This window comes from Asterias amurensis, chromosome 14 (genome assembly GCF_032118995.1).
Source record: "Asterias amurensis chromosome 14, ASM3211899v1".
NCBI classification, from domain to species: Eukaryota; Metazoa; Echinodermata; class Asteroidea; order Forcipulatida; family Asteriidae; genus Asterias; species Asterias amurensis.
The window spans coordinates 10,834,569-10,847,137 of NC_092661.1; the positions used below are offsets into that span (position 1 = coordinate 10,834,569).

Genomic DNA, 12,569 nt, shown 5'->3' on the forward strand with positions numbered 1-12,569 from the left:
TTATTATCCGCACTGTAATTGTACACACCCGATGCTCTGTTGTAATTTTCCATGACGTTTCCACTGAGGGGAGCCACCCAGGGACGTCTATACGTTGACCTTTGTGCAGTCATTGTTCAGTGTGTACATATACTGATATATGCTGTATATGATACTGTGGTGAACGTGACTGATTAAGGGTTGGGGTTTTCAGAGTTTTATTTTTTGTTTTTCAAATTTTGTTGCGTGTTGCACAGCCAAGTGGTATCTTGAATAATTAGTTTTTCTGTTAGATAGGGTAGATTGATTAGGCCCAATAATTGATTTTTCTGTTGGACTGTTTTGATAATTGGTTTTTCTGTTTGAGGGAATGGATTCAGCAGGCCTGTATGCTTCGTTTTTGAAAGGGCAAGGGCACCAAGGCATTTTCTTCTTGGTTAAAGGGGACCCTACATGAGGAAACTGTAAGTTTCTACAGCATGAGCATTTCCAGGGCACCAAGGCAATGACCAGGAGGCATAGAGTTAAAGGCAATCACCTTTGTTGCCTTGTATCTGACCTGGATTTGATTCTTTGTTTGCGGTGTGGTCATGTCCAGACTTGTGTCCTTGTTTGCTTTGGGATCAATCGTAATCGATGATAAAGTTTGAAAGTTTGTAGATTGTTAACCTTCGCGATTAAACGGTTGCGCATACTGATTCAAACCGACCCAGTGGCAGACTAAAAAAGGTGTGGGGTAATCTCTTTAATTTGATGATGAAACAAATGGACCCTGCTGAATATTTCTGACTATTGGCCAATCAAAAAGATTGACTGGGAATGTCATTCCAGAAGACGTATTGCCTCTTCTTTTTTATTAGGTCAACAAAATTAGGAGCAGTGGTACAAGTGTCAATGTGTATATCAGCGATGTGAAAAGGCGTGGGACCGGATAATCCATTTAATTTGGTAAATGAAGGGTTGTTGTCCATGTCATTTCAATAAATGCACCCTGCTGAACATTTCTTACCATTGCCCAATCAAAAAAGATTGACTGGAAATGTCATTGCAGAAGAGGTATTGCCTCTTCTTATTTTTAGGTCAACTAAGTTAGGAGCTGTGGTACATGTGTCTTTATGTGTCTAAGAAAAGACCCCCTGCTATAGTCATTCAGACCACCTGGAGAATTATCCAGCTCCTTTCAAATGTTGTCAAGTGGCATTTAGCCAACAGAGCACTGTTGAAAGGAGAACACTGGATCAGCAAAACTGAATGAAATCCAAGAATGCAAGATGTAAAGACAGAAAATTTCATGGCTCTGCTTACCTGCCAAATTCTGCACTTGCAATCACCATTCCCTGCTTACTGTGCAAGCGCGGATTTTCTGCGCTTGCTGTGTAAGCGAAGAAAGCCTAAGAACATCGAGTATGCACTCGCACAAGCGAAAATTTCCTGGTATCCTGTGAAACAGGCTTGACATAAGCACGAAATACCTTGATTCCTTAAGCGTTTATTCTTTTTTTACGTTAAGCAAAGCCATACGATTTGACTCTGCTCTTTTTCAGAGCTAGCTCCCCTTCCAAAAGAGATTTAGTTGTACAAGTTTCTGATAGTCATTCTTATCTTCCACACCATGCAAAGCTTCAAACATCACTTACGAGATGAGATACACGTCTGTACTTAAAAACATTGATGCACTTTACATTGAGCAGGCACATCATTGAAGATTAAACTTCAATCAATATCTTTATTTTTGTTTCAATCTGGGCGTAATCCGTTTTACTTTTGAACAAGTGAGACATCCCCCCAGGGATGTATTGATTTAAGTGTATCCCAATCGTCTCAGAGGTGCACACTGGCATCCTGAAAGCTTTTCCCGCAAATATCAAAGTTTGTTCATGTTCAACACACCTACGAGATTGCATCAAATTTAGTCGTTGAAAACAACTGTTGCGTCGGCTCAAGGAGTATACTTACATTGTAACCTTTTTCAGTCCATCAAAATCGCATTTTTTGTTCTGTAGTTAGTATTTTGATTGATTGACATGAGGGGCAGGCTTACTATCATTGTCAAAGTTCAGCAGTTGGGGAGTTGATTTTCAATTTTGGGGTTGGATTTTATTAGAGCGATGAAGGATCACTCTGAAGTAGTCAGGGTTTTGAAAAAAAATTGAGTTAGCGAAATAAGTTGATTTCCGACTTGTCAAAGTATTGTCCATAGTACACATAGCAAACTGAGGGCGAGTGGGAAATAGAGTAGTCCCTTGTTAATTATTTGCAATAATTCACTAAGATTGAGCAGTGGGAGCATGACCAAGGTAGAGGCAGCGTGTGCTGTTACCAAACAGAAGTCGCTGTAATTCTTAAAGAATTGGCTTTCAATTCTTCGTTTCTGGCAAGGAAAGCACTATTGATTCAAGATAGTCGACATTTAAAGATTGAAGCAATGACGTACAACTGTACAAATCTCTGGATCGTCTGGTACAGATGTGGCGATAACCTTTTTTAGAGTTTTTTTCATTTGATAGATAACCCTTCCAAAAACCAGTTCACGATTGTTGGGCTAATCTGAGGTTGATCGAGTCGGCATTGGGAACCGTTGCGTCAATTGAGTTTATGGCTTTAAAAAAGAAACGTGTGACGTGCAGAGCGGATTAAGAGCTCTAATTAGGATTGAGGTCATTTCTTCTCGTTAACTAATTGCCTGCTTTGTTTTAATTGCTTCATCTTGCATTCGTTGCTTCTAGTTGTTGTTGATACATGTGGGGGTGGGGGAGGGGGCTCTTTCTCTCTTCACAATCGTTGAGACACCCCACAGGCCGCAAAGCTCTACTGAAATAAAACCATCATAAGAGGTTTAGCTGAATGTTATGCACTCTACTTATCATTCCATTTACTGACGTATGTTGCAATTACTGACTGAATGCCATACAAGCAGCTTTGTAGAGTCCCCCATGGTTGGGCTTGTATTTTCATAGCCTCAGCTTTGTGAACTGGAGCATGGGATACTGCTATAAACAGGGCCTGGCGGGCAGCGCTGGCTGGCATTGCTCCACAGTGGTGCGCCAGTTTGATGCCATGGTGATAAGTGGCTATAGTGTGATCTTATAATTCATTTGGCCTGTTTTTCATTGAGGGGAGGTGACGTTTTGTACATAACTTGTAATTTCACATACTTGTACATTACGTACGTAGGTAAGTAAACGTAGGGTCGAGAAGCTGTGGTCTTTGTTGTGCTGCCCTCTCTGGCGGTGGCTTGCCATCCAGACAACCTTGCCCTTACGTACGAGAGCGTTCCCATGTGGATCGATTTCACCAAGCACTTTCCATGACGTCACAATGTTAAGGTGGATTCAGTGTCTCATTTCTTCTTTAGCCCCCTTTGATGAAATTGTGTCCTGTGCTGATGCCCAGACTAGATACTTTCATTGAAGTTATGGAGGCATTTGCCTCAAGGGTCGAGGTTGTTGCCTTGGTGGCCTTTGAGGTGGGCAAGTAAAAAATTGCCCTGTACTGACAAGATTGTGGTCTCAGGCCTGTGTGCCATTGAAAGAAGGAAGTTGACGACAGCGATCAAACTTTTTGCACTAGCTGTTAAATATTTATTGTTTGTTCCTGAGCATCCAAGTGTATATTGGCTGACAAATGCTATTTTTAGTGATCACTAAAAAAACAAATCTTTGTGGAAGATAAAATTGACAATGGGTTTATATTTTTTTCAAATGATGTTTTTATCAGATCTTGAAATGGGAACTTTGTGTGGTACGGTACGTAGGTTTCTCGTATTGCATTTGATAGGATGCAGGGTTAGAAAAACAAATTGTTTTCAGGCGATTAATGAGTACTAAACCTACCATGTAGGGCTGAACCCCGACCTATCAAACCTTAATACCACACATGGCGATTGTGTGTTCCTGTGAGTCGGACTGCTTGTGTCGCTGCCCTGCCGCTTAGAGCTTGTGTATAGTGGATCTGGATCATTGACACATAAATCCCGGGCCCTGCATCAATACAGGATGTTGCCTTTATCCTTGACCAACTTCAAACGTCCTTGGCCCAAATGTCAACAAATGAAGTGGAGCTCGGAGCAAGAGCTTGGTTGATACGCAGATTTACTAATGGCACCCCCTACTGATACTGACGTAAAGTTTTGATTCGGAGTTGGATGGTTTCCAATCGTGACACCTTCTTGAGGGTTCATTCAACTGGTGCCAAATGGCCACTTAATCTCTTTTTTTTCTCTAAAGAACGAACTTTACAAGTGAAAGCATCCAAGCTCTCATTGAGTGTTTACTTCGAAAGAGAATTTGTGTCAACTGTCAATCAGAGAGTTGGATTTGTGTTGAAATAAATAATGTATATCCCAGCTTTTGATCTGTTTGTTTTGTTCTTCCTTTATTAATTGTTTGTGTGTTTCTGTTGTTGATTGTGTGAAGCCTTTTGTTTTTTGTAGAGTGCTATATATTAAAGTCCTTTATTATAACTGTAGGGCTCCCTACTGTGTTTTGGATTATGTAATCATCTTACGCTGTCCCCCAATTCACACCAGCAAGATCTCTGGTGGTACATGTAAATCCCTGCAGCCTTTGTCTGCTACAGGATGTAAACATGACCCTATTAAAATCGAACGCCTTGTATGACGTACAAAGGTGGGAGGGAAGTAGGGGGAGGGACGAAGCTCTGCCGTATGTAAATGTAAATAAATCCCCTTGCACAATTATACCCAATGATTGCAGCATAAGTACACCTCCCACGTCCCCTCTCTACCTGCTGAAACACCTGCCTGGTGGTGGTGGGGGGGGGGGGGGCTTTGACAAGGACGTCAGAGCCAGAGGAATGCACATTGGCAGTTGACCAAGATATAGAAATTATCAACCGCCACGACCCTAGGGGAAATGGAGGAATTTTTGTAAAGGGAGCCTTGGTGATTGGAAATTGATTTGGTTACATGTACTAACTTGAGTGTATACAAATTTGATGGGTTGCATTGTATGAAGGGAGGTTTAGTGTCAAGGGATGGATGGATCACCATTGCAGCAAATGTTGGCACAACATTTGTTTGGGGAAAGCTCCCCATGGATGGAGTTTTCTATTGGGAAATTATGTCACAACTTACACTATTTTTGAAGAGTTTTGTAGTAGCTTGCCAAGAAGTCAAATTCCAAGAATTTCTATTAAAGCATGAATAGACATTTTAGAGGTAAAACAACTTTTTTTGAGCAATTCCTTTGGAGAACAAACCTAGAGGATTGGTTTTATTTTTAGGTGCATTGTGGCTAGGGTAACTGAGGCTACGATGAGCCATGCAGCCAGATATTTGTTAAAATTCTAATGTTATGAGTTTTATAGCTTGTAAGAAGAAGTCACATTCCCAGAATTGGTATTTCAGGCCTTGCAGAGGTAAAAACTTTATCTTTTTTGAGCAATTCCTTTGGAGAACAAATCAAGGAGAACTTGGGGTTTTTTTGGGGGGGGGGGGGAGCATTGAGGCTAAGACATGTTACTGAGGCTATGAGCCCTGTTGCCAGATGTTTGCTTTCTAATATCACTTATAAAGGAAACTTGATCATGATTATTACACTGTAAAAGTAGCACTGCGTGGATGTCCAACTCGTCTTGCCCCCTTATTGCATCGGTAGCCACTGGGACTGTCACAGTTTTCGGTCTATAGAAAGATGTTGTAAAAGTAGAATACAACGATTTACACAAATATCCATCGAAATTGCGTGGTTTTCCTTTTACGTCGTCGACTAACACAGTCGGCCATTTATGGAAATCAAATTTGTGTCCGTGTTTCTTCGCATAAAAAGAAAAACTGAAATTGCGAGATAGTTTGTGTGGATAATTATATTCTTTTTTACAACATCTTTCTACCCATATGCATTTGATAACAAACGGTTACAAACGCTTTTCAAAGACCAACTGTAAAAGTAGCACTGCATGGATGTCCAACTCGTCTTGCCCCCCTTATTGCATCGGTAGCCACGTGGATTGTCACAGTTTTCGAGCAGGGTCTCTGACTAACGTGACTGCAGCTGGTGATAGTACAAAAAGTTAACCTTTTGGATGACAACGTTTATATAAATCCATATCAGCTGTCAAACTTTGAAAATGTCATTCACGCAGATTTCCAAATTACCCACATCCTCGTCAAGGTCACCCCCTTCAAGGCCAAACAAACAACAAACCCGGGAGGGTCCGCGCCCCCCTCTCCTTCGCCCTCTGTTTTGGTATTTCTCTACTTTTTTGAATAAGTTACGGATATCTGCTTGTCTTGATCAAATCAACCTTCAATTAAGAAGCAAGCCCCAAGGGAATGCCCACTTTCCTGTGGAGTTGACAGGTCCTGCAGGTATTAGTCATGATACGCGAGAAATCCCACGTCCCCAGATATTAAAAGAAAAAAAACGTTTGTTTCTCCTTGATCACAAGTTTCCCCTTCCCTACGCGCCTCTAGTGGTTTCTTGACAATATGTATTGTATTTAAAATAGCCGTGATCCAGCAGTTCTCCCAGCACTTGTTGCTGATCAGCTGATGTTCAAGGCAGGGGTTTTTTCGCGTTGTTGTTTTTTCTTCTCCTTCTTAAACCAAAACTATTTAAAAAAACGAAAACAAGTTTCCGTTGTCTTTGTGATGAAGCAAGGCATCACGGAACGGTTTGTCGCCCTCTGCTTTGTTGACTCTGGACAAAGATTTGTGTGGCTGCTGTGGATTAAGAATATTAATTAAACCAAAGCGTATTCCATCAGCAACATGTACAAGATATCCGGTGGCAAAAAGTTCAAAGCGGTGAGTTTTTCCTCGACGGTGGATAAAGGGTTTTACTTAGGGTCTGTGTATGTACATGTAGGGTGGACATTTGTCATTTATGATTTTTACGTAGTAACAATTTAAAAACAAATTCTCCTCTTGTTTCTTTTTCGTTTGCAGTTTGCCGCAGCACAGAATGGACGAGATGAAAAGGTGAGACATTACATTCATTGAATTGATGCATTCAGTAAACTGTCTGACATGTAGGCTATGATCTCGTAATAAATTTTTAAAAAGGACACGCAGGTTCGGCACACTTTCAATGTAAAAGTCTTTAAATTCCTTACAAAAATGTGTGGTGATGTCAGGTGATTGGTCACTGTGAGCAAGGATAGGTTAGATAGAACAAGGACAAAGGAGAATTGACAATTGGCCATCATGAAGGCTATGGCACTCCTTAGACATTGTGATTTTACGATGGAAGTGCCTTTTGCAAAATGAAAACGTCCTTGCCCTCTCAAAGATGAAATTCTTGGCATGCCTTTGTGGGTTTTATAGGCTGGGATTGGAAATAGCAACCGTGAATAGTGGGGATTATTAGGCAATGTCAAATCAATTAGTATGCAATCCTCCTCTGACAGTTCTGACCCAAAGGGGTAGAGCCTGGGAGGGTTATGGGTTCGTCAGTCCTGGACTTGAACAAATATTGTCGGACCCTACACACTGCTAAATAAAGCAAGATAAGAGCTAATAGGTTGCCGATTAGCTGTTTCACCCTAAGTAATATGACAATGCAAAATTGAAACAAACTTTTTAACAACGTGCAAACCTCATCTAAAATCCTACTGGAACTGACGACACCACGAACTGAGTCATCCCTCATTAAGAAGGGTCCCCCATGTGGTTGTTTTTTAAACACGCTTGTCAGTAGTTTAATTTTTTTTTAATCTGAAAACCTACAGACCAAAGTTCAAGTTGACCAAAATGCAGTGTTCCACCAAAATACAATGACAAATTGACATCGAGGGGTGCTTAAGAAATTAGAAGATTGCAAAAGTCTGACTGTCATTGTCAAAGTTCATTTACTATTACCTGGACTTGAGGACTATTCAATGACCCCAAAGCTGCCAACTCCTAAAGTCAAATAAGAATTTGGTTACAGGAAAAACTTACAAGCAAGGAGTCTTATAGGCACTGTACACGTTTGGTAATTGTCAAAGACGAGTATTCACACTTGGTGTACCCCAACATACTGCATAAAATATAAAATCTTTGAACATTTTGGCTCAAATGGTAATCATAGTTCCAAGAGAATAATGAAAGAAGAAAACAAACTTAATGCACAAATTTGTGTGCTTTTATAGATGCCTAATAACAGTCTTCAGGCCTGAAGTCTTTTCTTATTCGAGGGAGAAGTTACCTCTTTCTCAAAAACTATGTTACCTCGGAGGGAGCCGTTTCTCACAATCTTTTATACTATCAACAGCTTTCCATTGCTTGTTACTAAGTAAGTTTTCATGCTAACAAAAAAAAAAACACATTTTGGGTATTATTACCAATAGTGTCCAGTGCCTTTAACACAAGTGTGACAATGCGAAATGTCAAATCAATGAACATTTTTACAGTTATTGCATACCCCAAAGAGGATTTTGCTAGACGGGACCGGGGGTTTGATTACAAACCAAGAATAAAGCACTCCCGAGCCGCTTAAGTACAATGTTTCTCTCACACTCTACCTGCAAAGTGCAGGAAATCTGCGGCTTTTTGAAACGTCTTTTGTTTTGTTTGTTATTTCTTTGTGGGAAGCTTTCAGCCAAATTGATGTAAGGTGCATTCCTGCTAAAAATAGCTGACATTCCGGACACTGTTTCACATTAAATTCTCCCTCAACACTCTCCTGGGGATCAGAAAATTTGTTAGGAGTGATGAAGCTTTGTAAAATGGAGGCAACCCAATTTGCACTGTACACGTTACAGGAAACCTGTATGTGTTAAATGTTGTTAAATATTTACAGTTGACAATGTTCAGTATCAGGAGGCTGTTTTTGTGTGAAATGATGTTAAAAGAACACGTTGCATTGGATCGGTTGAGTTGGTCTATAAAAAGCAGTTTGTAACCGTTTAATATAAAATGCATATTATGGTTAGAAAGATGTTGTAAAAGTAGAATACAATGATCTACACAAATATCCATCGAAATTGCGTGGTTTCCTTTTACATCGTCGACTAACACGGTCGGCCATTTATGGAAATCAAATTTTTGACCGTGTTTCTTCGCATAAAAAGGAAAACTGTGAAATTCCGAGGTAGTTTGTGTGGATCATTATTATATATTCTACTTTTACAACATCTTTCTACCCATGCATTTTATAACAAACGTTTACAAACGCTTTTCAAAGACCAACCCGACCGATCCAAGGCAACGTGTTCCTTTAAATTGCTTCCACAAGATTGTGAAAATTGTAATTGATAGAAAAAAAAATTTACGACTGAAAAGAGGATAATTGCCTTTTGATTGCATGTGTTCAAACCTCAGATACCTGGATAGCCAATTATTTATTTTAGCTACAAGGACTCGATCATGAACAGCAGAGAAATATAGAGTAGCATTTTATACTAGATCTCGTATCTGACAACCTAAAGTACTTTTGATTCTGCAATGACAAAGATTTGAAAATATTGCTGGGAAATAAATTGGGACATAACACAGGTGGCTTAAAGGGAAGGTACACATTTGGTAATTACTCAAAACAAAGATTAACTTAAAAATGACTTGGTAACGAGCATTGGAGAGCTGTTGATAGTATTTAACATTGTGAGGAACGGCTCCCTCTGGAGTAGCATAGATTTTGAGAAAGAGGTAATTTCTCATTAAAATAATAAAAGACTTCTAGCAAAAAGGCTCTTATTCCTATCTGAAAGCACACAAATTCGCCCAACTTTTGGGTAGCTATACACATTCAAAAATAACGCAACAAAACAGATTTGATAAATTTTTAAACAATTTTTCCTTTTCTCTTTTTTCTCTCGATTCAGGCCAAAGAGTTATTCATCGATGTCTTCCTGCAGAGTAACCGGTTAGACCACTTAACGACGGTGATGGGCTTGCACCCCAGCTATCTAGAGGCATTCCTACGCACGCAAGACTTTCTGCTGCGCGGAGACGGAGCGTTACCGTTCGACTACAGACACTTCATCGCAATAATGGTGGGTGCTGCAAAAAAAAAAATAATAATAATAATTCTCTCCCAAGTACTTAAGCCAGGTTCATACAGATTGGCGTCACAAATTTGCAATGAACAACATTCGCTACGAGAACAGCAATGTGATGTCAAAATTGGTATCGCATTTGCGTTCGCAGGAAGTATGAAACAGGCCTCAGTGCGAAAACAGCCATGTGACGTCAACATTTGTATTGCAGTTCCTGCGAATGTGATACAGATTTTTGACGTCACAAATTCGGATTGAATATTATTTGCTGCGAAAACAGCCATGTGAAGTCAAAATTTGTATCGCAGTTCCTGCGAATTCGACGACCGATTGAGCTCAAATTTTCACAGGTTTGTTATTTTACGCATATACGTTGAGATACACCGAGTGAGAAGACTGGTCTTTGATAATTACCAATAGTGTACTGTCCATCGCTTTAAATATGTTTTTGAAAAAACAAAAATAGTCTCAACTGTTCTGAGATGAACATGGATCTCTCCCCGTCACTCTCGGCAGTCCAGACTGCTGTGAAAATATTCACAAGTACAGACAGACGGAAAAATAATTCCAGCGTTAATTAATGTACCATTCCTCTGTCCATAGAGGATGACAGTACATGACAGATGACTATGTCAAAAAAATCTCAGACATTCGGATGGCTGACTATTTAAGTGTGTACTGTAAAGTGCACACTCACTTTACATGTTAATGGTTCTGTAATGATGTAATGATGGGGGGGGGGGGGTATGTATTTAGCATCACATGAATGGGCTCGCTCTTCGCTCATCGCTTGAAAAGATACTGTGAGGACGGTGAACCGAACTGGCAAGGCTTTTTTGGTTGAGTTTAAAAAACAATTGCTTTATGCATGGAGTTGTTAATTGCACACAGCACCCGGCTGACAAATAAATTGATGTGAAGGGATGAATTACTTCACAGTTATTATAGACAAGATTGTCGTGTTTTCATCATCCTCTGGGTGGATACGAAGATAAACCATTCCCAAGGCTTAACTTGATAGGGATTGTTGAAATGGCTTTCCTGTTTCACTCAAGGGAAAAACACAGCAGTTCCAATAGGGGGCTTTCGGGGCGCTTGGTGGCAGCAGACTTGCCAGGTAAAATACACTGTTCTCGGTAATGTGCGCATGATCAGAACTACGTAAACAATGGGAATTTACCTGGTAAGTCTGCTGCCACCTAGCATTCAAAAGTCTTCTATTGGATTTTTCACAGGTTAACTATTGTAAAGTAATTCGCAGAACATTCTGAAACCCCCTTCCCAAGAACTTTGATTGGTTTGTTGATGGGGATGGTTGAAATACTCCTGTTTCACTCGAGTAAAAGGAACACACAGCATGGATTTTTCACAGGTTGGAAATTTAAAAGAAATTCCCAGAAACCTCCTCCGAAAACCCCTTTCCTTTTTAGTTTTCCCAAATTTGATTGATTCAGAACTGTACACGCTTACATGTAGAGCTGGGTGAGACATTGGGATCCTAACCAGTGAAGAACTACGGGATTGTGATGGATTTTCAGGCCTGATACTTCATGGAGGCAGCGAAGGCGATTGCCCCCATGCCCCTTGGTTATTGCCTTGGTGCCCTTGAAATGCGCAGTAGAAATTCACAATTTTCTCATAGGGTGCCCTTAACCGAGAAGAAAATGCCTTGGTGCCTTTGCCCTTTCAAAAACGAAGCATACAGGCCTGGGTTTTGATAGGGCCCAAGCTAAACTGCCAAAGGGGGCCAAATCGATAATGTCTAATGTCGGAAGAAGTTACAGATAAAAGTTTATCCCCAGCAATCTTGCAGCTGTATCTACTTGCCTAATAGCAGTCCTCACTGACCTTTATATTATCTGGTAATATTCTTGGGGCAGTAAATAGAAAACAACCCCTGTGTAGTAGAGGAGGGCTGGAGACCCTAATGCCAGCGGTGAATTCCTCACCCGCCCTGGCAAGAATTCTAATCATTAAGACGTTAGGAGAGAGATATGAGGCGAGGAGAGCGGCTAGGTTGAGGGTGGGGGTGGGGAGGCTGGATGTAGAAGTTGTTCTTGTATTGATCGGATGGCCTCCTGTGCCCCTTAGCCTGTCGGCTTGTTGATGAAGGGAAATTAAAACCTTTGTGGTTTATAATAATTGTCTGGTTTTCAAGATACTGCTAGACTTTCTGAAGGTTTTTAATCATCACTGGAGATGCTGATGATTTCAAAGTAAACTGAACGTCTTGTCTGTGATATGGACACTTTCTTATGGTAATTTCTTGGGAAGGGCAAACGATGAAGAGACTTTTCGAAATCAAGCATCTGAAAGCACACAACGTCGGGTGACAAGGTGTTTTTTTTCTTTCATTATTATCTCGCAACTTCGACGACCAATTGAGCTCAAATTTTCACAGGTTTGTTATTTTGTGCATATGTTGAGATACACCAAGTGAGAAGACTGGTCTTTGACAATTACCAATAGTGTCCAGGGTCTTCAAGGTGTGATATCATGGAGGTATACATGTAGCATGTTGATACTATGGACTATACCTGCACTTGGCTTATCATTAGATTAGACACTAATTTATGAAATATGATAATCTGCGTTTTAAAAGTTTATGACTTCTTGATTTGCTCTCAGTACCAGGCCTGCAAACCATTTTG

General features: G+C 40.3%; 1 protein-coding gene across 2 annotated transcripts in view; it reads left to right on the forward strand.

The window, feature by feature from the left end:
- Nucleotides 1-12,569, forward strand: part of LOC139946838 (sestrin-1-like) — a 50,427-nt gene that overhangs the window by 24,848 nt on the left and 13,010 nt on the right. For both annotated transcript variants that reach the window (XM_071944564.1, XM_071944565.1), the window contains 2 exons: nucleotides 6,890-6,922; nucleotides 9,745-9,915. In XM_071944564.1, the coding sequence (XP_071800665.1) occupies nucleotides 6,890-6,922; nucleotides 9,745-9,915 (204 nt within the window). The remainder of the gene's footprint in view (nucleotides 1-6,889; nucleotides 6,923-9,744; nucleotides 9,916-12,569) is intronic.